The 26875-nt window shown below is 42.8% G+C and overlaps 1 protein-coding gene across 2 annotated transcripts in view; it reads left to right on the forward strand.

Annotated features, from left to right (window-relative positions):
* Positions 1-26875, forward strand: part of PTPRT (protein tyrosine phosphatase receptor type T) — a 1079376-nt gene that overhangs the window by 975436 nt on the left and 77065 nt on the right. For both annotated transcript variants that reach the window (XM_060030771.1, XM_060030772.1), the window contains one exon: positions 15208-15398. In XM_060030771.1, coding sequence (XP_059886754.1) covers positions 15208-15398 — 191 coding nt within the window. The remainder of the gene's footprint in view (positions 1-15207; positions 15399-26875) is intronic.

A 26875-nucleotide genomic window follows, 5' to 3' on the forward strand; every position in this document is an offset into this window, starting at 1 on the left:
ACCTGCTATGTGCTAGACACGTGTTAGCTTTCATGCTACATCAAGTGAATAAAGCAGGGAAAATTCCCTCCCTTTATGTCCTCATAAAGCTTACATGGTAGTGGTGGTAGGGAGTGGAAAGAGAGAGACAGAAAATAAACAATGGACAATAAAAAGATAAGTAAATTATATGGCGTTATAGAAAATGACAAGTGCTATGAAAAAAATGGAACAAGATAAGTGGTATTTTGAGTTATAAGTGGGGGAACATTGCAGTTTTACAGAAGATGAAATTTGACCGAAGACTTGAAAAAGATAAAATGTCAAGAGTGTCCCTGTTCGAGGCACCCAAGGCAAGAGTGTGCCTGATATTTTCAAGGAAAAGCAAGACTCTATTCTAGCTGCAGGGGTCCAGAGAGCAAGGTTTTCATGATGAGCAGTCTACGCTGTTCTTTGTTGGACAGAACTTGGAAGTCCGAACCAGTAGAGCCCACAAGAAGCATGGACTTCTCTCAATCCACATCCTTTCAGAAGGCACCATAGTAAATAGGTTAACCCAAGATGCTTCCAAAGGACAACAAAGACCCTTGTACCTATGAAGCCACTGCTTTCCATGTTTCTCTTTGGTGCTGATTCTGACCTTCCTTAGCCCAGTAAGGTCTGGCATTGAAGCCTTTCTCCACTTGCCCATTACTCAGTTCTGCTGTGACTCCAGTCTGGCTATACTGGACTTCCCAAGTTCTCTCTCTCTCTCTCTCTCTCTTTTTTTTTTATATAAATTTTTTTATATAAAATTTATATAAAAATTTATATAAAATTTATATAAAAAATTTATATAAAATTTATATATGTTTATATATGTTTATATATTTATATATATGTTTATAACATATGTTTATATATATGTTTATAACATATATGTTTATATATATGTTATAATATATATTTATATATGTGTATATATAACATATATATAACATATATATGTATATATACATATATATACATATATGTGTATATGTATACATATATGTATATATACATATATGCATATATACATATATAACATATATATAACATATATATGTTTTATATATAAACATATATATGTTTATAACATGTTATATATGTTTATAACATATATAAACATATATGTTTATATATGTTATATATTTATATAAAATTTATATAAAATTTTTTTATATAAATTTTTTATATAAATTTATTTATTTATTTTGTTGCTGTGCACGGGCTTTCTCTTGTTGCGGCAAGCGGGGGCTGCTCTTTGTTGCAGTGCCCGGGCTTCTCATTGCAGTGGCTTCTCTTGTTGCGGAGCACGGGCTCTAGGCACGCGGGCTTCAGTAGTTGTGGCTCGCGGGCTCTAGAGCGCAGGCTCAGTAGTTGTGGCGCACGGGTTTAGTTGCTCCGCGGCACGTGGGATCTTCCCAGACCAGAGCTCGAACCCGTGTCCCCTGCAGTGGCAGGCGGATTCTTAACCACTGTGCCACCAGGGAAATCCCTCCAAGTTCTCTTTTAAGCTAGTCACTCAGGCTATGACCATGGTGATTTCCCTGCCCTCCCCCACTCCCCGAATCTAGTACATCTGCCCCATTCAGACGTATTCACTAGGTCCCTGCTTGGCAAGGAACCCAGTGTAATGTTGTTAAGGGTGTTAGCTGGCAGGATCACTGCTGTCATTGTTTTCTAAAAGCACCATTGCATTTTCAACTGCCCCTAAACATGGTGAGCATTTAGTCACCATTCTAAGTCATTTATTTAACATGAAAATTTATTAGTTAGGCCATTGTTTAGCAAATTCATCACATTGCACTTTTTACTTAGCAGAATCACTTAATTAGTGTTTTATTACTGGAATCGACTGTCAATTATGTGGCTAATTCATTTACTTAGGGAATGAATGTTTTATCTGCGTAAGGCAATTCAAAGTGCACTGTTAACTCTTCAGCGATTAAAGACTGTTGTCAGTGGCAATTCATGTTGTAAGGAAAATTAAATCATTTATTTCCCGTGAAGTATCAGGTATTGGAAAAATCTTTGGAAAAGTGTAGAGAGGGTAGTTTAGAACCTTTCATGAATTAAAGAACTTTCATTAACTGAGTGCTAATGAAAGCTAAATAAAAGTAGCTGGAGGGTTTTGATTGGACCCCTTGGGATAAGTTATTATAATATGTACACCCATATGTGTATGTTGCTGTAACATATATAAATGCTCTTTTATTGACATTATTTCTTCGGGCTCTCACAAAAGCATTGTGGGGTGACATTGGGGTTTGTAATTGGCAGCTTCTGAGACGGCCCCTATGACTCCTGCCTCCTTTCACACATCCTTGTATTATCCCTTCCTCTGAATGCAGGCTGGATCTACTGACTGGCATCTAACGAATAGAATGTAACAAAGTATTGAGGTGTCACTTTCAAGATTAGGTTATAAAAAGTCTGGGGCTTCCATCCGGGCTGCTCGCTTTCTCTCTCTTTCTCATTTGCTTGCTCCATGGGAAGCCAGCTGCCATGTTATGAGTTGCCCTATGGGGAGACCCACTGGCCGTGGTTACTCCAATAACCCATGAGAAAATAAGTTTGCTAGTGACCGCATGAGTGAACTTGGAATCAGATTCTTCCCCCCAGATGAGTCTTCACATGCAACCACAGTCACATCTGACAGCGTGAGTGCAGATTCATGAAAGACCTAGAGCTAGAGGTACCCGTGGAAGCGGCACTCAGATTTCCGACCTACAGAAGCTGTAAGATAGTGAATGTTTGTTATTTGAAGTTGCTGATTTGGGGGGTGGTTTGTTAAGTAGTGATAGATCATTAATGCATGGCTTAATGTGTGATATGGTATAAGAATTTACCAGAAGCTTTTTGGTTAATAAGTAGTAGAGCCAGGATTTAACCTTGGTTCTTCCGTTGCATTTCTATAACCAAAAAAGAATAGGAACTGTAGTTAAGATCTCTCACTGCAACTTTCAGGGGTCCTTAAAGCATTGACATCCCACAAGTGCTACTATTCAGAGGCAGTTTCTCTATAACCGTGATTCCCTTATGACCTGCACACCTTTATTACCATGAGAAGAAGCCACAGGAATTCTGGAGAAGTTGGTGAGCAGCAGGCCTGTAGGATTGATCTTCTTTACTATGTTTCAATCAGGAATTGAGTCAAAATTCCCCTTTCTGGCCCCCAGTCACTGCCCTGACCCCCAGTAAATGGTTGTAACAATAGTTCCCAAACATGACTGGCCCCAAACTAAAGCTACTAAGTCCTTAGGTCTAGGGAAGAAATCTATATTTAACATGTTCCCTGAGTGACTCTTGTATGGCCCAATGGTTTGGGATCCACTACATAAAACACAGTAGGTTGCCATTGCAGTCAACTTCTGTAATTCAACAGCTGAGGGTCTGCCAGGCTAACCCTTGATGTGCACACACAGCTTTATCAGTTCTTATGAGAGTGTTAGGCATCTGTCCTTCCCAGAGTAAAGGCCAGCAGCACTGGTTGCTTGAATGTTTTTGTTTGGTTGGTTTCGAACAGTACTAAGGTGTACTACCTCATTCATTCACTAGAAGCAGAAAGGACAGTGCTTGCCTTATTGAGTGACTCCAGGACCATTAATGAACGAATTGTATTTCTTAACTGGAAGCTCCCTTAAAGACCATCTAATCTCCTACCACTCAAAGCGCAGGTCCACGGACCAGCAGCATCTCTGTCACCTGGGAGCTTCTTACAAATGCAGACTCTCGGATCACATTCCAGACTCACTGAATTAGAATATGCATTTTAAACTGTCTCCAGCGTGTATATTGAAAGTTGAGAAGGAGTGGTCTAATTCAACTTCATAATTTTAAAGTTAAGATCCAGAAGGTGAAAGTAATTATGCAAGACAATTTAGTGGCAAAACGAGGATGAAAACTCAAGTCTTATAACTCCAAGACTGTGTTGTTTCCACTCTATTAATGTTCTGTTGTCTTTGTAGCTTATTATATCCACACGCTCTGCTTAAGTATCCAGGGCGTAGTTTGAAATGAAGAAAGCAGGCTTCTCTCCATCCAGGATAATGGCAAACGCGTTTCAAACAGCTGTTGCACATTTCAATTTCCTCTCCCTTTCCCAGACAAGTTTAGCATTTCATTTTCTCTTTCGTATACATGAACAAAAGACAAAGTCACCTGTCAGGCTGAAGACTGTAAAACCTGACAAAATTGAGTTTTTCTAGCTCAGCTAAGTATCACTCTGCAACTGTTTTGCATACCTTTGTCTTACTATGATTTTGACAGATGAGGGAGAGGAAACGTTTTCGATGTGAGGCATTATTTACTTTTTTTCCCTTCCATCACGTACCTTCCTATGAGGACGTGGGTCTCAGAGTGCAGTGATACATACACAACACAGAATGCTGGGCTGGCTGCTTTTAGTGTGAGCACAACTCTGGAGCGAGGGAGAAATTCCAAATCATGCCCTGCCCAAGCTGGAGTCACAACAAAGCTGTAACCTTCAGTCTGACAGAAACACACCCTTCCCCACACAACCTGTCATCCCCCCTGTCCAACTCTCTCTCAGAAGCCACCCTAGAATCCCTCTGTTTCCTGCTTGCAAGAATATCAAAACCATACAACTTACTTTTCTTTATTATTTCTGCTTCAAGTAACTTACTAAGCAGGACGTGTTCCTTTACGTTCTTTGGAATATCCTATCTATACTAACACGAACAGCCATATACAGACTTTTCTACTAATAGTATTAAATAACTTCACAATGATAACATTGTGTAAACTCACATTTTCTTCTTAATATACTTCATTCTCATCTGATAAGCAGTATAATCCCCAGGAAGCCATTCCTTACCAGCCAAAATTTGTACCATACTTTATCATCTGTTTACAAAATTCTTTAGGCACATGTATCACTGCCTATTTATGGGGTATTTTTCTACTCATCAAAGTTCAGATAATCCGTTACTTCAAACAGAAGTGCAAGTGGATGGTGACTATGCAATAATTAAACACTGGACTTCGACGTTACAAAAAAGAGTTTGTGTTTCTGGTGAGCTGAAACATTTTCCAAGTTCAGCATTATACCCCTTCTCCTTTGTGGTTCAGCAGTATATTTCCAAGATCCCATACGTACCCCTCAGCTTTGTTTTCTCCTTTCCTAGTTTGATCACTGAGCAGTTAAGACCAAGAAGCATCCTCTTGTTGCTACAGGTCTGTTGCTTCTGGCTCGCCAAGTGATCTTCATTTTTGTTTGAATTAAGTTTATAAAACCTATGCTGTGAACCCTGGTATCAGCACTTTTGCTGTCTTGTTTTCCCGCTGATTTTCATGAAATTGTGACAAAATGAAAAATAAAAAAGACTTTCAAAGTCTTTTTTTTTTAACAGTGAAATCCTTTCTTCAAGCACAATCATACCTAGAAGTCTGTTTTTTTTAACATCTTTATTGGAGTATAATTGCTTTACAATGGTGTGTTAGTTTCTGCTTTATAACAAAGTGAATCAGTTATACATACACATATGTTCCCATATCTCTTCCCTCTTGCGTCTCCCTCCCTCCCACCCTCCCTATCCCACCCCTCTAGGTGGTCACAAAGCACCGAGCTGATCTCCCTGTGCTATGCGGCTGCTTCCCACTAGCTATCTATTTTACGTTTGGTAGTGTATATATGTCCCTGCTACTGTCTCACTTTGTCCCAGCTTACCCTTCCCCCTTCCCGTGTCCTCAGGTCCATTCTGTAGTAGGTCTGTGTCTTTATTCCCGTCTTACCCCTAGGTTCTTCACGACGTTTTTTTTTCCCTTAGATTCCATATATATGTGTTAGCATACGGTATTTGTTTTTCTCTTTCTGACTTACTTTGCTCTGTATGACAGAAGCTGTGGCACAGATATACAATGGAATACTACTCAGCCATAAAAAGAAATGAAATTGAGTTATTTGTGATGAGGTGGATGGGCCTAGAGTCTGTCATGTAGATGTCTATTTTATCAAACAGATAAAAACCATCTACCTCTGGCTGCAGCAGAGGTGAGGGAAAACTCAAGTGCTTGCTGAGCATTGCACGCGTGTGCACACACACACACACACACACACACACGCACACACGCAAAACCCCCCATGAGGGTCCAATTCACTCCTGACCCACAGAAGACACTCTGAACAGAGGTCTCCCTTCCTAACTCTGGCTCAGCTCTTAGGTCACTAAGTGCACAGACTAATAATTCACTTATTCCTCCCCCTGGATACCACATGCATGAAACTTTCCACATTATGATTTACCTAAAATAAAAATAACGATCCCTACAACTGGTCACTTAAACAAGTACAGACTGACGGCTCCTAACTAAAAGGGCGTGAGTCACAAAAGCAAGGCCATAACATGAATGACACCCTCTAAAATCAAGCAGTGGCCACCCTGTGGACCCCTGGATTAGAGGAGCCTCAGGAAAGATGGGGCCCCGTTTATGGGGCTCTAGTAGACCACAGAGTTTCACTGAGAGACACTATTTTTCATTATTGCTACAGTCACGCAGAGTCCAGGAACCAGCCCAGAGAAACTCAAAGGCCAGTGTTTTGTTACGTGAGGGATCCTTGGGCTGGAAGTACTTCTGCATCTTGGCTGTGGTGGTCACAGGAGTCTACACCTGTGATTAAATTACATACAGCTGTGAACACACACGCACAGGTGCATGTAAAACTGGTGAAATCCAAGTAAGTTCAGTGGAGTGTGTTCATGTCAATTTCCTGATTGTGATGCTGTGTAATAGTTATGTAAGATGGTAACTTGGGGAAAACTGACTGAAGGGTATATGGGGCCTCTCTAAGTTATTTCTTATGACTGCATGTAAATCTACAGTTATCTCAAAATAAAACTTTAAGAAAAAGCTGGTGCTCTGGTAAAGGGCTGGAAGGTAACTTCTGACCCTGGCCACATCCATCAGAGTCTTCAGATGTGTTTCATGGTTTTCCCAATCAGTTACTCACTCGCCAATCCAAGCATGTGATACAAGTGTTCTACCCGTTTCTAGAAATTGTGAAGTGGTTTACGTGTCTTTTTTCTTAATCATTTTTGGCAGAGGTTTGTCTAATTTATCAGTGTTTTCGAAGGAAAGAACCAGCTTTTGTTTTTCTTCAGCTTCTCTGTTGTGTCCTTAACTTCTATTATGTCCCATTATCATTTGTTCTTATATTTATCTACTTACTTTCTACTTTCAGTGACTATATTTTTTCATCTCTAGAAGTTAAATTTGTATTTTGCAAAGTCACTCATCCTTTTTCCATGATGTGTTGCCTTATTGCTGTGGTTCACAGTCCTTCCATATCCTCTTTAATCAATCTAAGTGTATTTATTTTATTGTTTCTTAGTTTTATTATTTTCAATCCTTGGCAGGCATATCTCTCTGGGTATCATGTCTGCTGACTCTCCCTTGTGGGGATAAGCTTGCTCACGTGGCTTGTCTTTCTTTACATTTTATTTTTCCGCTATGAATTCATCTTTAGTGGAGGCGGTTTTGTTCTGTGGGAATTAACATGTCTTGGATGATGAAAATAGCTCTATAGAGTGGTTCTCATTTGCTTGTCAGGACAGGAAGATTTTCTGTGGTATTACATGGATTTTGTATGTTGATTTCTAGGTTTGCAGTTGCTCTGTCACACGCAGAGCACAAATGCAGACCCCAGACCAAAATGTGGTAGGGGTCCAGAGTTTCCTTTGTTTACTGCCTCTAACTATTTGAAAACTATAAACCCTTCTTTTTATTCTACTAATTGATACCTTTAACTTAAGTGTGTGCATACACACATGTGCACACACACACAGATATGCACACACATGCTTGAAATTAGATCCTTAAGAGCAAGATTAACATAGTATATATTGACTGTCTATTATAAAAGGTGAAGAAGTTGATTTTTTTTCTAGTGATTCATCAGTCACCCATTTCCTCGTTTTTGTGAGTAACATTTCAGAATTTAATCAAGTATTTTTATGTTAGATGTTTTTACATAGTTTCTCATTAACAATTCTTTTTTTTAGTTCATTGTGTTTCAACTCACATTTATTTTGATTTTAATACTCATGTCTATGTTTAACTGATTTTGGTGTATAACAAATCAGTTCTTTTAAAATACAGTTTCCTCCGATCTTGTGGGAGTTTTTTATTTTTTTTAACTAAAAAATGTTTTCCTTGTTTCCCCACCTCCCCAAGCCTCTAGAAAAGAATCAGAGCCAGTATAATTTCTGAATCTTTGTGCATCAGGGAACATCTTTCTGTAGCCTCACAAATGAAAAACAACTTTTATCAGGGTATGATTTTGGAGTCACAGCATATTTCCCTCAAAAATTTTGTTCCGGGGCTTCCCTGGTGGCGCGGTAGTTCAGAGTCCGCCTGCCGATGCAGGGGACACGGGTTCGTGCCCCGGTCCGGGAAGGTCCCACATGCCGCGGAGCGGCTGGGCCCGTGAGCCATGGCCGCTGAGCCTGCGCGTCCAGAGCCTGTGCTCTGCAACGGGAGAGGCCACAGCAGTGAGAGGCCCGTGTACCGCAAAAAAAAAAAAAAATTTTTGTTCCAATGATTTTTGGCATTTAAATTTGGGCAACAGAAAATATGGTTAGCATTGTTTATTTTTCTTTATGGATAGCCTTTTTTTCCAGCCTAGATGTTTATCTGAGTATTTCTACATCAATAATACTTAATAACATTATCAGGAGATTTGTTCTAATTTTAAATTGTACATGGAGAGCTCTTCACATTTTGTTCATTTTGGGGTTTTATTCTGCCAAAAAGCTGTTTTTACATTGTACCCTTTATTATTGCATCTATTTTGTTTATTCTGTTCTCTTCTTTAGTAACAGCAATTATCTTTTATATGTCTGTTTTTTCTCTGAAAATGTCTTTTTGGTGCCTTCACACGTGAACACACATGAGCAGATGATCGATTCCAAGGAAAAAGGAGTCTCATTGTTCTCATTCCCTTATATGTTCACTACAAGCTTCTCAAATTAATTCTCCACAAGTTTCTGCCTGTTGCTTATTCTCATTACAGATTCCAGTGTCCATTCAAATTCTGCTCTTCCATTTTGGTTTCCTTACCATCGTTCCTTGCCGCACTCAGCAAATTTTCCTCTAGTTGCTTCTTCACTTGATCCATATTTTGGAAAAGCTGTCCTCTTATTGTTTAATCTTTCACTTTCTTTATTCTTCCATGTTTTCTTGAATTTCATGCCATCTAAAATGCATTTCTGTTTTCCACTGTGTAGGTTATAGAAAAAAATCAAATGGGCTTAGACAATAAGTTAATGTGTTATCTTACAGAACAGGAAGTCAGGAGTTAGAGGAGGTTCCATTGATTGGTTGAATGAGATGCCCAAGAATGTCATTAAAGCCCCCCGTCCTTTCAAGCTCTCCACTTTGCCATCTCATGTTGGCATTGTCCTTAGCCTGGATCCTTTCTTGGATGCGAGATTGCTTTAGCAGTTCCAAGCATCAAACCCACACATGGTAATGTCCAGTAGGAGACAGAAGCCCCTGGAATATCCTTCTTAGAAGTAAGGAAATCTTTCCTAGAAGAAAATAGAACTCCCCTAGTAGACCTTCCCTCCTAGCTCTTTGAAAATTTTTGAAAATTGGCAAAGATGATAGGAACATCTGATTGGCTTAAAAAAATCAGGATTTTCCCCTACGTCTTGGAATAGGGTCATCCTCCTCTGAGTCACATGGGGAATGTGTGGGCACGCAGACTCGTTTGGGGATCTGCCAGAAAGGAAGAAGGTGAGGGATGGCTGTTGGGTAAACAGTCAACACTGACTACTTTTCTTTTGAAAATTTTATTTTTATCAGCATCCAGAGTGTCATTTTTCTTATTTTTCACATCGCAGATTTTTCTGAGACTCCGTGTTGTTTTGTTTCTGTTTTCCTTAACTTCGAAGAAGGAGAGGTCTCTAGGGACTGGTGTTTGCCAATAAACAGAGAAGGCAGATTCTTATCGTTGCTTTCGCTGTTCAACTGATTGGAATCCTTTTCTTGTGACTTAAGCAGGAGAAGTAACGGAGGTTCACACAGTCCCCATCCCTATGTGATGTATCTTCCACCATCCTTCCAAGTCATGTGAGAGCTGTGGAAGAAGGAATTCACACCCTCTCCACAAAGAGAAAGATTGATTTCTTTATTAGGAGGAGCAAATGAATCCAGAAGCACTTTCCTATGACTGTTCCCATCTCAGATTTTTTCTAATACTGAATCTGAGTGCTGGGGTACAAAGGTGTTTATCCACCCTCTTTTGTCTTAGCCAATGAAAGGGACCGAGGAAGAGACAGGGCTTGGAGATGCCCGCTGCCCGTATTTGCTTGCTAGAGCCTTTGATTCTCTGAGCCCAGGAAAGAAAATGGGAAAAGATGAAGCATTTCTTTTTTGTCCTTCGAGCCAGTGTTACCTTAAGTAACGAAGTATAACTGTGTCAATTGTCAATTGTATAATGTCCATTTCAGTTCCGTAGAATGTGGCACAGTGGGATGGCATTCTACTTAACTGTTAGTTTTACAAGTTCAGCCCTATGGAGTTGGTCAGATTTAAGACAGGGAGAAAAGGTAATTCCTATATAGATACGCACTGTTCAACATTCCTGAGGGGATATGCGATGGGGGTATGTGAATCTACTCTTTCTCGAAGGTCACAAGTCAAAGCTAGCATATCACGCCCATGATTTTCTATTTCACCGTCATTTTTAATGAGATAAAGTAAAGCAATGGTTGAAAATTGATTTAAAGAGAAACTTTGAAGACATGACTATATAGATACGCACTGTTCAGTGCAGTAGCCACTGGTCACAGGTGGCTATTTATATTTAAATTAATTGAAATTAGGTTAAAGTAAAAATTCAGTTCCTCAGTCCCACTAGCCACATTTCAAGTGCTTGACAGTCATAGGTGACTAGTGGCTACCATATTGAATGTGCAGATACAGAGCACTTCCATCATCATATGAAGTTCTTTTGGGCAGTGCTGGGCTAGAGCTGTCTTACACTAGATCAGTGTCTTTTCGAGTTCACTCTAGCTCGAAGTCAGCTCTCTTTAGAACTTGATTTGGCACTGGATGTACACCCGCCCTGTCTAATACTATAGCCACTTAACCACATGTGGTGTTAAGCACTGGAAATATGGCTGGTCTGAGTTGAAATGCTTTATAAGATACACATTGGATTTCAAAGCCTGAGTATGAATAAAGAACGTCAAATATATCATTAATAATTTTATACCAACTCTATGTTGAAATATCATTTCGATGTATTGGGTTAAACAAAATTTCTTATTGCAATTAATTTCACTTGTTCCTTTTTACCTTATTTAACGTTGCTATAAGAAAATTTTAATTTACATACGTGGTCCATGTTATATTTCCACTGGACCTCTTTACCCTCTGTGTAACTGCAGAATGCTCTCCCTTTCTATGTCTCTTTCTCTAGATCTGTGCTTCCTAGTACAGTAACCATAAGCCACATGTGTACATTTAAATTTAAGTGAATTAAAATTAAGCAAAGTGTAAAATGCAGTTTGCCCATCACATTAGCCGCATTTCACACACTCAGTAGTCACATGTGTTCAGTGGCTACCATATTGCACAGCACAGATGCAGACCATTTCCATCATTGTGGAGAGTTCTATTGGACAGGGCTGGTACAGGTTGTACACAGTGATGGCAAAAACCACAGAAGTGGGGCGTGAATGCCTAAAGCTTGGGCGATGTTTCCACGGTGCCTAACTCTGCAACACGTTATCCTCCCACCTCCTGGAGCCCATCTGTTCCACCTTTGTCAGACATGTTTATGCACATCTTATCTCCTCTTCTCTCCTGCAAGGGCTGTGGCAGCGTATCTCCCTCTGAACACACTTTCCTCCACCCTCCTGTCTGTACTTATATCTAACACTGTGCTTTGTAGACTATAGGTACTCAGTAAATATTTGTTAACGGGCTGGAGTGGCAGTTCCTAGCAAGTGATTGGACATATGTGGCTGTTGCTAGTGGGAGATCTCTAATGGCTTGGTAGCAGGGGGATAAAAAAGAAAGAGAAGGTCAAAGCCAGGTTCCCAAGGAAGAAGGAAGAGTGACTGGCAGAGAGACAGAAAAGAGGAAATCAGAGGGACGGTGGTGACCTGGCATCTCATACACGTCACCATAATCCCTCTGCTCGTGCTAGCAGCCCTTCACGGGCAGCAACAAGACACATTGCGGGGGAATTCACAGCCTTAGACAACAGCTATAGAAAAGGTGCCAAAGAAATCCAAAATATTATTATGTGATAAATAAACATGTAAGGCCTATAAATGAGCAGTTGAAATGGCATGAAAATTAAGGGTCTGGTGAGGAGAAAAATGAAAAATGTTCTCTCCCTGGGCCAGCTGGTTTGAGTTACATTTTACGAGCAGCACGTGGATTCCAGCACCCTTGTTGAGTTAGCAGCGGAATCACACATTAGTTTTAAGGCTCCCTCTCGAAAAGGAACATCATAACGATTTTTAATTGGGGCTGATAAAAATGTAGCATTACTTGTAGGTTCCTGAGAGAAGTGAGTTGTGAAATTGGGTTTTCATTAAACCTAATGATGGAAAATTAAGTACAGTGAGTCTGGTGAAATGGGGTGTGACAAAAGGCATCACTTCTGCATTAGCAGGGGTTAATAGGGAATAGGTGAAGTAAGACACATTGGAAAAGGGAGTCCAACTAGTTGAATTAATAAACCTTGAAACTCCCTTGGTTCCGAGTCTTCATAGCATCATTAGCACCAGCACTGACATTATTACAAATGTTACAGCAATACAAGTTGCTAAATTTCAGACACGTTTGTTTTCCATTCCAGTGTTGGTTTTGCTGACACCAAGTTTACAGTCTGTCTAGCAATGTGTTTAGAGGAGAATATCCATATTGGTAGCTGTTTGGTTTTGGGAACACTTGGCATCTCACAGAAGTTGTCAGATGCTCTTTCCTAAGGAGCCTATCTCTGCCAGGCAGCTGATCTCCCAGGCAGTCCAGGTCCCAGGCCCGTGGGTCTCTGAAGATACCTGTCACCATATATGATAGTGGCTTAGGTGGGAGACACTCACAGAGCTCCAGGCATTGACTCCGGTTCATCCTGTCCTGGGAATCGTGAAGTGCAGCATCTAGAGAAGCAAACTCAAGTGCTCCTTTTTTCTCCATCCCCATGAGTGATATTCACTGGAAGGAGGCCTCAGATCCATGGCAGCTGGGACGCCTACAAGAAATAGCATGAGTCTTTAACGAGGAGTCTTCTGAAAATCCTTCAGTGGTTTCCCACTGGCTTGAAGATTCTTAAGACATTCACACCTTTCTAGGCTGACCTCACACCGTGTCTCACGGCTTTACCCCCATCATATTTCCACCCTCTACCTCCATTCCATCATATCTTCCTTGCGCTTACCTAGATGTGCTTGGCTTTTCCAGCTTCTCCGCTCATGCTTCCAGTGGTTCTTCTTGTCTGTCTACCCTACTAGACCACCCAGCCTTGAGGGTGAAACCTGTATTCTGTGCATTTCCAGTGTCTACCAGAGCCCCTGGAACAGAGTGGGGTCTCAGTAAATCTAACTCCTGATCACAAGGGTGTGATGGAGAAGGGAAGCTGTGCCTACATTTGCCAGCTCTATGTTTAAGCAACGCCAGTGAAGACGTGTCACCTGTTACCTCAAATCCCAGGAGAAAAGTCAGCAGTATTTTTCTCATGCTTGTCAGAAAACTTGTGCTTATGTCTCACCTAGGCCCTTCTTCCTGGAGCATAAACCTATATATTCTAGATCCTTCTGTTGGCAATCCTTCCTTACTAGGAAGAGTTTTGCTCATGCTGTCACATAGGAGGAAAGTTCACTTTTACATACAGAGTCAGTGTTTGATGGATTATGGCGACAGAGAGAAACAAGCTGAAAGATTTACGTGGATTTTGAAAAGACAAGTTGCAGAAAATGAGGAATGTATGCTAGAACTCCCAGGGAACGAGTGTGGCCTAGGCCCCGTGGGGTCTGCCTTGGTCCCTTGCAGTGCCTGAAAACATCTGGGTGAGACGCATCAGATCTGGCAGTGCTCATCTTCTGCATGCCACAAACAGGAGGGTCTAGAGCATAGACTGTCCATGTCTTTGGGAGGAGGTTGGGGAGACCAAGCCTGAATGGTTCTGGGTAAGACGAACTGGCCCTGAAAGATTGACAGTGTATGGCTGGCAGGGAGTTCATAGGGTAAGAAAGTGGTTTTACTGGTCTAAGGGGAGCAGAGGAATTCAAATTCCAACCTAAGCAGGTATCAGTTTTGAGGGTGGCCCAACTAGTAGGGAGCAGTTAACACAACTCAGTGTGTCTAAAGATTATTATCAGGCGAGATTATAGATCTTATACCAAGGATAGATGTATGAAGGACATGAGGCGTAGGACCCAGGCCTGGGAGAAGTAGCTGTCAGGACTGAAGGAGGAGGCTCAGGCTTCCCCACCTGCAAGGTAGGTTCAGCATCACTCCTGGATTAAGAGTGTTAAATTCTGGGGAAACTAGACAGTAGGCAGAAGGTGATCATTGTTGCAGAGCCCATAGCTGGAGAGCAGCTGAGAGGGTCAAGGTCTCTGCTATCTACTGCGGGTCCAAGACTGGCTCCAATTCCTCCCAGTGTATGACCCAAAGGAAACAAACTAGTAGAGAAACCAGGTCACACGGGGATGCAGGCAGATGGACCAGAAGCAGACACATGGCTCTGATCTCCAGGGACCTGAGGCTCTCCTCACCTGCGGGCAGGCACCAGAGACGGTTCCAGGTAGTCTGCTTCCTCAACAGGAGGGTGCTCCTAGTATCCATCCTGCCTGGCTTCTCACTGGTTCTAGGATTGGCCTGGATTGCCTGAGACCACCCTGACAAGGCTGAAGGAAGGACAGAAACAGGCAGGAGATGACAGCCAACCTGGAACCCTGTCTTTACTCCATCAAGATGCACCCTTGAAGTAGAAACGAACCAAGGGTTATTGTGTCACTGGTTTGTTTGTTGTTTTCATGTTTAAATCTACCGCCACAGCCACGCCAGGGAAACCGTGTTTCTTTATTCTTTCTGCAGTTCCCTGATCAGCTGAGTCCTGAGTTAGTTCCCTCTGCCCTCCTGAGGTCAACCTAGGGGAGGCACAGAGGACAGAGGACAAAACTCCTATAGGTGATGGTCTGTTCTCCCTCCTTCTTTTTGAAGCAGATGGCAGCCGTGGGGAGCTGTCCCAGCCCACCCTCACGATCCAGACTCACCCCTACCGGGCCTGTGACCCCGTGGAGATGAGCTATCCCCGGGACCAGTTCCAGCCCGCCATCCGGGTGGCTGACCTGCTCCAGCACATCACTCAGATGAAGAGAGGCCAGGGCTACGGGTTCAAGGAGGAATATGAGGTAAGAGACCAGCCTGCGGGAAACTGCCTGATGGGCACAGAGGCTTCATGGGTACTAAAGGTACTCAGAGTATGGTCCCGGGTTCAGCAGCGTCAACACCACCTGGGAGCCTGCTGGAAATGCACCATCTCAGGCCCACCCAGACCTACTGCATCTGTTCAGAGTCACACCTGCCTGCAATGGGAAGATATCAATAGAAGGGCTCCAGCCCCCATCCCACATGTTATAGAAAAGCCAGCAGATCACCCCTGCCAGTGGTTTTCAGCAGGCCTGCTCGCTCCTGGTCACCTCTTGCCTCACGGTCATGCTTCTGTTGTGTTTTCAACACCCCCAAGTCAATATCGCATCTGGCAACTGCTGTCCTCCCTCTCTCGGTACCTGCTCCGCAACCCCTGCCTTGGACATCCCTTACCTTCCTCCCCAGCGAGTCTCTAATGCCAAGGATTCGTGAGTAGCAGTTGTTACTGAGGTTTAGGGAATCACAGAAGGATTGCAGCCAAGTCCAGGAAGTACCTGAATACAAGTCCTCCTGAGGTGAGGTTCTGGTCACCAGACAGGTCTCTATCCACTTCCTTCCCAAAAGCTCCTTTTGGTGTCCTAAAATTTTCTTCTTTTTTTCTCCTCCTTTTTATAGCAGCCAGGAAAAGAACTCCGCTCCCTCTACTTTATTATGCAGAACAGTTATAGCTACCTTTATCTCACTCCTTTTGTTTCACTCTTTGCCCTTTAGGCCTCACCTTTTACAAACAAAAGGTAGAAGGAAAAACTCATTAAGATGTTTTCCTGCACTAGAGAGCGCCTGACCCCCAAGAGGGATTTTGCATCCCTCCTGAGCCTGTCGGAAGAATCCAGCTGCGGGCGGCTTTGGAACCGAGCATCTCTTTCTTCTCTTTTCCTTTCCTCTCTCTACCTCTCCTCCATCCTTCCCAAAGTATCTTCTGAGCATTTGCTGTGTGCCAGGCTCTGAGTTAGTCGCACTAGGCTGTGTGGTGGTGGTGGTGGTGGTGGTGGTTTTTTCTCACATGCCTCCTGTGGCCCAGATGTGCTAGGTTCAGCTTCCCTGTGTGCGTGAAACTGCATCGGCTCAGATGTCACACATTTGGAATTCTTGATACTGCAGACTAAGCTTATCTCTCAGGCTGTATTCTGAGAAAGAGCTCACAAGGCAGTATTTCAGAAGTTGTGTGAGGTCATGAAATTGTGCTAAATTTGGCGGTAGGGGGTGTCCAGACATCCAGAATGCAGTACAACAAGCTGTGCGGCCTGTCGTTTTGCTACCTGAGTTTTGAAGTTCTTTATCAGTTGAATGAAGAGTTTGGATAGGTGATTACTAAGGGCCTGTCTGGTCCTAAAACTTTGAGAGTATAAAACATGGTAGCAAGGAGAACGGTTTGACGCAGTTATGTGAACAAAAACGTTTATGTCAATGATCATGAGTAATTACCAGCTCAGGAGAACCAGCAGTTAACTTCTTTTGTTTTGTTTTGTTCTGTTTTTGTTTTAACATCTTTATTGGAGTGTCATTGCTTTACAATGGTGTGTTAGTTTCTGCTGTATTACAAAGTGAATCAGCTATACGTATACATATATCCCCAGATACCCTCCCTCTTGCATCTCCCTCCCACCCCGCTAGGTGGTCACAAAGCACAGAGCTGATCTCCCTGTGCTATGAAGCTACTTCCCACTAGCTACCTATTTTACATTTGGTAGTGTATATATGTCCATGCCACTCTCTCACTTCGTCCCAGTTTACCCTTCCCCCTCCCCATGTCCTCAAGTCCATTCTCTACATCTGTGTCTTTATTCCTGTCCCCAGCAGTTAATTTCAAATACGGTCTAAGTAAAATAGTATTTTTCAGGCTTCCCTGGTGGCGCAGTGGTTGAGAGTCTGCCTGCCGATGCAGGGGACACGGGTTCGTGCCCCAGTCCGGGAAGATCCCACGTGCCGCGGAGCGGCTGGGCCCGTGAGCCATGGCCGCTGAGCCTGTGCGTCCGGAGCCTGTGCTCCGCAACGGGAGAGGCCACAACAGTGAGAGGCCCACGTACCACAAAAAAAAAAGAAAAAAAAAAATAGTATTTTTCATATACTCAATCTATAAATTTTGGGAGGATACTGAGATAAGAATTGCAGGTGACGGTCTCATCACCTCACATCCCTGGGCCTTATTTCCTAGGAGATTGGTTAAATGGTCCTGATCTCAGCGGGCCGTGGGGTCCAGCGGCTGGACCTCGGTCCTTGTCTTCTTTGAAAAAAGAATTCAGCAAAGAGACAGAGACTATGAAGCAGATAAAATGTTTATTAGAAGCAAAGTACGTGTGGAAGTACACACAGGCAGACTCAGAGTGAGTCGTGCCCAGTAGGGGGTGTGGCTAAAATTGCTTATGTGGGGGCAGTTTTCCACGTTCCCTCTGGCCAGTCATCTTGCTCGTGCCCATATTTGGCCTGACTCAGGGCCCTGCCCGATGTGCACGCACATCTTTCAACCAAGATAAATTCTAGCGCGAGAGTTTCTGGGAGGTTGGCGGGACATATTATGGGCTGGCGCCCCCTCTCACCTTTGACCCCTGAGTATCTTTTCTGAACATGTGTGGTCTAGGATGTCTCCTTGACCATAGGAATGAGAAAAATGTGCTCGCCTTATCTTTTACTCAAGCAGGGCTCTGCTCCTGTCATTATCTTTATTTCGAAGTGTCTACAGGAGACTGTTTGCAGCTGCTCAGCCTGGGGCCCATCGCTCTCCAGCCTCAATCCCAACCCGTTAAAGTATGGAGGTGGGGGGGCATGTGTGTGTGCTCACACTCACTTGTGTAGACCTGTGTGGTGAGTGAATGTCAGGAGAAGGTGTGTTGTTTGTAAAGTCGTATTCAATATCGTGAAGGTTTAATAAGTTATTAGTCATAATATTTAATTTGTTTCAAAGTTTCAAATAGCATTAAGGGACATGTGTGGCTTATCAGAAAGGGGGCCAAGTAGTCAAAGCCTGAGAAACACTGTTCTAAGAACTTGCGATCTAAGATTTGAAAACAGAAATACAAATACATTGGACGACTTTGGTGCATTTCCTTCCAGAATGATATCTTTTAAAGGTATCCATACTTATGTGGTGGGATTTGGATTGATTTTTTTTTCTTTTTTTTTTTTTTTTGTGCCTTTTTACATTTTCCAAATTTTCTAGCATGGAAATGAACTGCTTTTATAATGAGAGAGAAAACAATAAATGTTGTCCCATCATTTGCACTTCAACCATAAATACCATTAAGTAGACGAGACTTGCCCTCAGTTAGTTCAAGTTATATTGATCAGTTAGCTTGAATACTTAGCTTCTAGTTAACAGCATTTCCTGATTAACTAGAGGTTAATTGGAAGACATTACTTCATAGGTGTCTTTCCACTTCCTTAGACTATAGCTGGATATTGCTTTGATCATCAAGCCTCCTGTGATGTCTGGAATCTACATACTGAACAAAGAATCACAAATCTACTGGAAGACTGTTTCCTAATGTAGATATATGGTTCCTGGGTCTTCAATCCTACTATCAAACCCACACGCCATGTGCTCCGTTGCCTGTCACTCGCCTACCCTGATCATTTTTTTCATGCAAATTAGTGGGTTTGACAAGTTGACATATAAGGGACCTCTCAGCTATAGCAAGCTGTGTCTTCTAAAATTCACTTAAGTTGTACAATCACTTACAAATTTGCTCATTAAATATTTACTGAGTAGTTACTATTTCTAAGAACTGTTTGAGGTATTTGGGATACGACAGAGAGCAAAAATGGACAAAGATACATGCCCTTGTGAAGCTTGTATTCTAGCAGAGGAAACCCAAGATAAACAATAGACTTAAAAATAAGGAAGTTATTTGACAATAACTTACCTAATGTAATATGTTAGTAAATAATATAGTATGTTAGACAGTGAAAAACACTGTTTGCTGTGTTACAAGCTACCCCAGATCTTAGTGACGTAGAACAGCCAGTTTATCGTGCTCACTGATTCTGTGGGTCAGGCATTTGGACAGGGTACAACAGGGATAGTCTGTCTCTCTTCCATGATGTCTAAAGCCTTGACTGGGAATGCTCTAAGGCTTGGGACTGAAGATCTGAAAGTGTCTTCACTCAGATAGCTAACAGCTGGGATCTCAGCTGGGATTGCCAGCTGGAACACCTACACTCAGCCTCTTCCGGTGGTCTGGGCTTCCACACAGCATGTTGCCTCGGGATCACTGAACTTCTTACATGGTGGTGCAGAGCTCTGCCGGTGAGCCCGCTAGCTAACAAGGTGGAAAGTGCGTAACCCCTTGTTACCTACAGTTGGACGCCACACAGCATCACTCCAACCACCTTATATTCGTTATACGCAAACAATAACTGCCTACATTCTGGGGGAGGGGAATTAGACTCCATCTCTTGATGAAGGGAGGTGTAGCTGCAAGATTCTAAGAGAGAATACGGAACAGGAGTAGTGGAAAATATAATCTGTGGATAATACAGTCTTCCACAAGTAAGTACCATGGGAAATGAAAGAGAAGCGCAAGGAAGGGAGATGGTATATTCCAGAGACATGAGGTGAAGGAGTTCCAGTATTAAACAGGCTGGAAGGGCAGTCTTTAATTAGAATATGAGATTTGAGCAGAGACATGCTGGAAAGTATCTGGAGGAAAAGAGTCAAGATCAAGGGAATAATATATCTGGCATGTACAAGGAGGTCAAGTGTGGTGTGAGTCCAGTGAACAAGAAAGAAAAGTAATAGAAGGTGCAATTGGAGAAATAAAGGGGGCCTGATCGTATAGTGCCTTATAGTCATTATAGGGACTTTGGCTTTTACTCTGAATGAAATGAAAAGCCACTGCAGCGTTTTGAGAAGACAAGTGATAATTTTCTGACATTATTTTGAAAGATTGATTCTTGCTGCTCTGTGGAGAATAGACAGAGGGAGGAAAGGGTAAAAGCAGGGAAACCAGTTGCGAGCCCACTGCAGTGACCCAGCAGAGAGACAGTGCTGACTCACCCGGGATGTGGCAGCGGCGGTGGAGAGAGGTGGCTGGATTCTGAATGTATTTTAAAGATAGAGCCAACAGGATTTTCTAACACATTACATGTGGCCTGGGAGAGAAAGAGAGGAATCAAGGGTGACTTCAAGGCTATTACCCAAGCCACTGGAAGGATGGAGTTGCCACCAGTGGAGATGGGAAGGCTGCAGGTGGAACAGACTTGGGGATAAGGAAGGAATGGGGAGTTTGATTTTGAACTAAGATATCTATTAGATATCTCAGTGGAGATGGAAAGTAGGTAGCTGGATATATGAGTCTGGAATTTGGGAAAGAAGCCTGGACTGGGGAGAAAACTTTGGGAGCCATTGACACATAGATGATATTAAAAACACAGAATTTCAACTGTGAGATGTCAGAGCACTTTTCATAGACCAGGCATTGTACTGGACTCTAGAAACTGAGGAGACAAGATGGAGTCCTTGTCTTCTGGGGAGCTTAGAGCTTATTCTTCAAGATGCGCATATAAACTATTTCACTGTTTGGCAAAATGTCACAGTAGGGGTATCCCCAGAGTGCTATCAGAGCCCTTGGAGGTGGGGTGCATTAAGCCTAGCCTGAGGATGGATAGCCAGTGGCTTTCTGGAAGACATAAAGCCTAAGCCAAAGCTTGAGAAATAGGAGGGAGCAAAGAAGGAGATGGGGCTGAAATTGTTAGTAGGGGCAGGCGTGGGGTGTGGGCAAGGGGATTTGGATTTTATTCCAGGAGCGATGGGGAGCCATTGAAGGGAGCAGGATTTTTTTAAGCTGGATTTGCTTTTATTTTATTTTATTTTTTTAACATCTTTATTGGAGTATAATTGCTTTACAATGGTGTGTTAGTTTCTGCTTTATAACAAAGTGAATCAGGTATACATATACATATGTTCCCATATCTCCTCCCTCTTGCGTCTCCCTCCCTCCCTCCCTATCCCACCCCGCTAGGTGGTCACAAAGCACCGAGCTGGTCTCCCTGTGCTATGCGGCTGCTTCCCACTAGCTATCTGTTTTCCGTTTGGTAGTGTATATATGTCCATGCCACTCTCTCACTTTGTCACAGCTTACCCTTCCCCCTCCCCATATCCTCAAGTCCATTCTCTAGTAGGTCTGCGTCTTTATTCCCGTCTTGCCCCTAGGTTCTTTATGACCTTTTTTTTTTTTAGATTCCATATATATGTGTTAGCATACAGTATTTGTTTTTCTCTTTCTGACTTACTTCACTCTATATGACAGACTCTAGGTCTATCCACCTCACTACAAATAACTCAATTTCATTTCTTTTTATGGCTGAGTAATATTCCATTGTATATATGTGCCACATCTTCTTTATCCACTCATCTGTTGTTGGACACTTAGGATGCTTCCATGTCCTGGCTATTGTAAATAGAGCTGCAATGAACATTTTGGTACATGACTCTTTTTGAATTATGGTTTTCTCAGGGTATATGCCCAGTAGGATAATCAAGACAGTATGGTACTAGCACAAAAACAGAAATATTGATCAATGGAACAGGATAGAAAGCCCAGAGATAAACCCACACACATATGGCCACCTTATCTTTGGTAAGGGAGGCAAGAATATACAGTGGAGAAAGGACAGCCTCTTCAATAAGTGGTGCTGGGAAAACTGGACAGCTACATGTAAAAGAATGAAATTAGAACACTCCCTAACACCATACGCAAAAATAAACTCAAAATGGATTAAAGACCTAAATGTAAGGCCAGACACTATCAAACTCTCAGAGGAGAACGTAGGCAGAAGACTCTATGACATAAATCACAGCAAGATCCTTTTTGACCCACCTCCTAGAGAAATGGAAATAAAAACAAAAATAAACAAATGGGACCTAATGAAACTTAAAAGCTTTTGCACAGCAAAGGAAACCGTAAACAAGAACAAAAGACAACCCTCAGAATGGGAGAAAATATTTGCAAATGAAGCAACCGACAAAGGATTAATCTCCAAAATTTACGAGCAGCTCATGCAGCTCAATAACAAAAAAACAAACAACCCAATCCAAAAATGGGCAGAAGACCTAAATAGACATTTCTCCAAAGAAGATATACAGATTGCCAACAGACACATGAAAGAATGCTCAACATCATTAATCATTAGAGAAATGCAAATCAGAACTACAATGAGATATCATCTCACACCAGTCAGAATGGCCATCATCAAAAAATCTAGAAACAATAAATGCTGGAGAGGATGTGGAGAAAAGGGAACCCTCTTGCACTGTTGGTGGGAATGTAAACTGATACAGCCACTTTAGATTCGCCTTTTAGATGCAACTATTTGTCGTAGATCAGAACAGGGAGATCAGAGGCAGGTAGGGGGCTGGGACAGTAATTCAAGGAAAATATGGGTTTGCCTGAACCTGGAGACTGTGCCCCGAGCCTAGACAAGCCCACACACATTCTTTCATGTCGAGCCATAAAATCAGCTTGCTGTCTTTAGCGTGTAAACTTGAACCTCTCAATGCATATATTTTAAGTTCGGTGACTTGAAATAATGCATGAATGGTCCTGAATTGAGAGTCAAAATGCCTAGATTTAAGCCCTGTCTCTTTCATTAACTATCTGGGTGACCTTGAGCCAGTTACTCCCCCTGTCTGGGCCTCCATTTTCATATTTATGCAATGGGCGTGAAGACATTGGTCAGAGTGATCCAAAGAGTGCTTCTGTCCATGATACGTTGGGAGTCTCAGTGGGAACCAGTTGTCCAGGCCAGCTGGATCTCCCATCCCACCTGTAGCTCCACTGGACCCCACTCTCTGGGGCTACCACCCCCGTAGTTATGTCTCGAGTCCTAGCCACCGTGATTGACCAGGGACCTTGGGTTCCTAAGAACTCAAGGAGGCCTAAGGCAAATTACCTGCACTTCCCATACAGATCTGAGTCTTAGAGGCTTTCAGTCTTGACTGCACATTAGAATAACCCAGGGAAGTTTTAAAAACACCAACACCCGGGCCATCCTTCAGACCAATTAAATCAGAATCTCTGGAAGTGGGATCCAGGGATCAGTATTTCTTAAGCTCTCCAGAGGACTCTAATGTACTTTCAAGGTTGAGACGCTGGTCTGAGGAGGCCCGTGGAGTCCCCTGCACGTGCCCTGCTTGTGTCTACAGACCCTTCCCCTCACCTGCTGTACTTGCTCCCGGTCACATCCGATGCCCATGGAGGCATGTGAGGACCCCACAAATCTGCCCTGCTATTGGACCACAGTCCCATTAGAGTCAAGGGGCTTCTTCATGTGATCCTGGACTGCAGAGTCTTCCCTCCTCCCCCTCCTACCTCCCCCAGGCCAAAGGTGGGGGCACCTTCCCCAGTTACAAACCAAAAATCCTAAGCATGCCATCAAATGCTGACAGATGTTGGCTGGAGAGTGGGATTGTCTGTGAGTCCTAGAACGCCAGACACTGTCGTGGTCAGATGAGTATCAAGTTTGGGAAGGATGTGGGGCAATAGGGTGAGGTGACTTTGTGATGGAGAGAAGGAAGAGAAGCATGTTAATCCAGTCCAATCCAGGCAGCCTGTCGTCATAATGAATAGAACAAGCCCAGTAGGGAAACCAGAAGGTATTGGTTACTACAGCTCCATTAAGATGATTTAAGGCAACAAGGACCAGCTGTGAGGAATATGATGCAGCCTAATGAAGAGCAAACGTTTGTTCATTTTCCAGCTCTGGGCAGACACGCCATGTGCATGGCTTGTGTGGGGTGAGGCCAGTGTTGCCATCTTTCTCTTAGTCGTCTAAGTGATGGTGGGCAGGCAGCCTCCCGATGGAGGGTAACCAAGGAGATGGATGCTTCAGATCTCCCCAGGTGCCCTCTTCTCTGCTCAGAGCCACCTGAGCAGAGACAGAGTGGACCTCCTGCTTCTCCCACCATTTTTTTCTCTCCTCAGTTGGTGAAAGAGTCCCAGAACATGCCACTGCAGGTGATCTCTGAGAGATTCTGGCCCAGCTGCTCAATTTGCAAATGAGTGATTCTTGGGTAGAGGCATGGGGAATTAGTGGCAGAAGCCCAAATCGTGAAAGGGAAAACCATGGTTGTTCTCCAACTCTGGAAACTCATAATGACCAAAATAGAAAGACTTGACTCTGCCTGCTCATTTCATTCCACTCACCGTGGATTAAAATAAGGAGAAACTGGGCCTTTTCCAGAGGTGGCCAAAAGACATCAGGAACCATGTGGTTTCAGACTTGGAAGTTTTCCTAGCAAGAAAGAGCTCATGTGCAAGAGACTATTAACTGAGTCCTTTCCTTTGAGTTTATTTTTATTTTTCCACTTAGTATTCTGTTTGTAACCCAGCAAACAATATTTTCTGTTTAATTGGAATCCTCCCCAACCAAGTGAGCAATTTTCAGGTGGTACCATAGAAAAGTGTCTCAAGTGAGAGTTAAGACGTGGTTCTCAATCTGCTACTGATATGCTGGGTGGACTTGGACAAGACTCTTCCATCTCTGGGTCCATGTTTCATCTTCTGTGACATGTTTGACTACATAGCATGGACTCCTGAAGGCTGATAATATATGCTGGTACTTCATTTGGCCAGAAACACTTACTGAGTACCTTACACTGTGTAGTTTACTGGAGATAGTTAGGAAGATACAGAAAGAAAATAAAGACCCTACTTCGAAGGAAGCTCAGGGTCTTACCACACCACATAATCACATGACGGAACTCTAGTTAACATGCTTTGTGGACCCATGAGAAAGGGCGGTCCAGGGTGAATGCAGGGTTTTGTCGTTTATTTTTGCTTTTTGTCAGTGATTACTGCCAGCATCAATCAGAAGCTTTCTAAAAGATGAAGCACTGAGCTGAAGAAAAGTAGAAGGCTGGGTAGAGGAAGAGCATGTGTGACAGAGTGAAACAGAAGTGTAGGGGCTCAGAAACATAAAAGAGTTGAAATGTTGCAAGCCAGCTCTTAGACAGGAAACAAAGATGCCTGTCTATAAAAAAGAAAAATCAAAATGAAACTAGTTGGGGAGACAAATAGGAAGTTTTCACAGTTTTCCTGAACAGAATGAACAAGGTAAATCATGGCCTTTGACCGTCTACCCCTTAACTCTAGCTGACTTCAAGTTTAGGGGAGAGCTGTTGACCCAGAGGCACCCTCCCAGAAACTCATGCATGCAGATGGAGAAAATGTGTGGACAGGATCAGAAGTCTGTAGCCTGGAATGGGAGGCAGGGGTCCCCCAGGTCATAGGCTCAGAGATGGGAGGAATAGATGTACCCTAGTATGAGCTTTCCCATCAAACTATAGGCCTCTTGGAAGTACGGCCAGCGTCTTCATCTCTCATGCTTCTCTGAAGCATGTGGAAAATAGTATACTAAATATTAATTTAATTGATTTGCAGAGTACTGGTGAAAAACTTTATGGTTAAGAATAGTCCCATCAACGAAGTGAGAGAGTGACATGGACATATATACACTACCAAACGTAAAACAGATAGCTAGTGGGAAGAAGCTGCATAGCACAGGGAGATCAGCTCGGTGCTTTGTGACCACCTAGAGGGGTGGGATAGGGAGGATGGGAGGGAGATGCAAGAGGGAGGGGATATGGGGATATATGTATACGTATAGCTGATTCACTTTGTGATACAGCAGAAACTAACACACCATTGTAAAGCAATTATACTCCAACAAAGATGGTAAAAAAAATAATAATAAAATAAAAAGAATAGTCCCATCCATTCTAAATGTAATAGTTTGCATCTACCAACCCTAACCTCCAAGTCCATCCCTCTCCCTCCGCCCTCCCCCTTGGCAACCACAAGTGTGTTCTGTAGGTCTATGAGTCTGTTGCTGTTTGGTAAGTAGGTTCATTTGTGCCGTATTTTAGACTCAGAGTCACTTTGCTCTACCACAGAGATTGGCACAATTTGTAAATCAACTGTACTTCAGTTTAAAAAACTGAAAACAAATTTAAAAGGCAGTATTTCTTAAAGAAAGACACTGGCACAGAAAGACCCTCATATCGTGGGCTGTCTCTGTAGGTGCATAGAGTGTCTTCAGAGTGAGTCTTCCCCAGGAATTTGCTGTTTCCAATCACCTTCCTGCCTAAAACAGTGGTTCTTAAACTGTGTTATGTGTCAGGACCACCTGGAGTTAGTAAAGAACATTGAGACACAGGCTCATGGATGCAGGACAGGGCCCAGGCCTCTGCATTCTACCAAATTCTCTAGAAAATCTGGAACCCTACCAAAGTTTGAGAACAGCTGACCTAAACTTTGTCATTTAAAAGAGATCTCGTAGCTTTCAGTGGGGCCTTTTAGAGGGTGCTTTGTGACTCTAGATGCAGATAGACACTCAACTATTCTGCTCGTTCCAAACTCCTGTCACAGACAAATACCCCCATCTTGCCGCCCTCCGATTTTTGACTCAACGTCCCCAGAACTCATAAATTACCGTCTACTTAGTGGCATGGCACACAATAATA

The sequence above is a fragment of the Delphinus delphis genome, chromosome 15 (genome assembly GCF_949987515.2).
Source record: "Delphinus delphis chromosome 15, mDelDel1.2, whole genome shotgun sequence".
NCBI classification, from domain to species: Eukaryota; Metazoa; Chordata; class Mammalia; order Artiodactyla; family Delphinidae; genus Delphinus; species Delphinus delphis.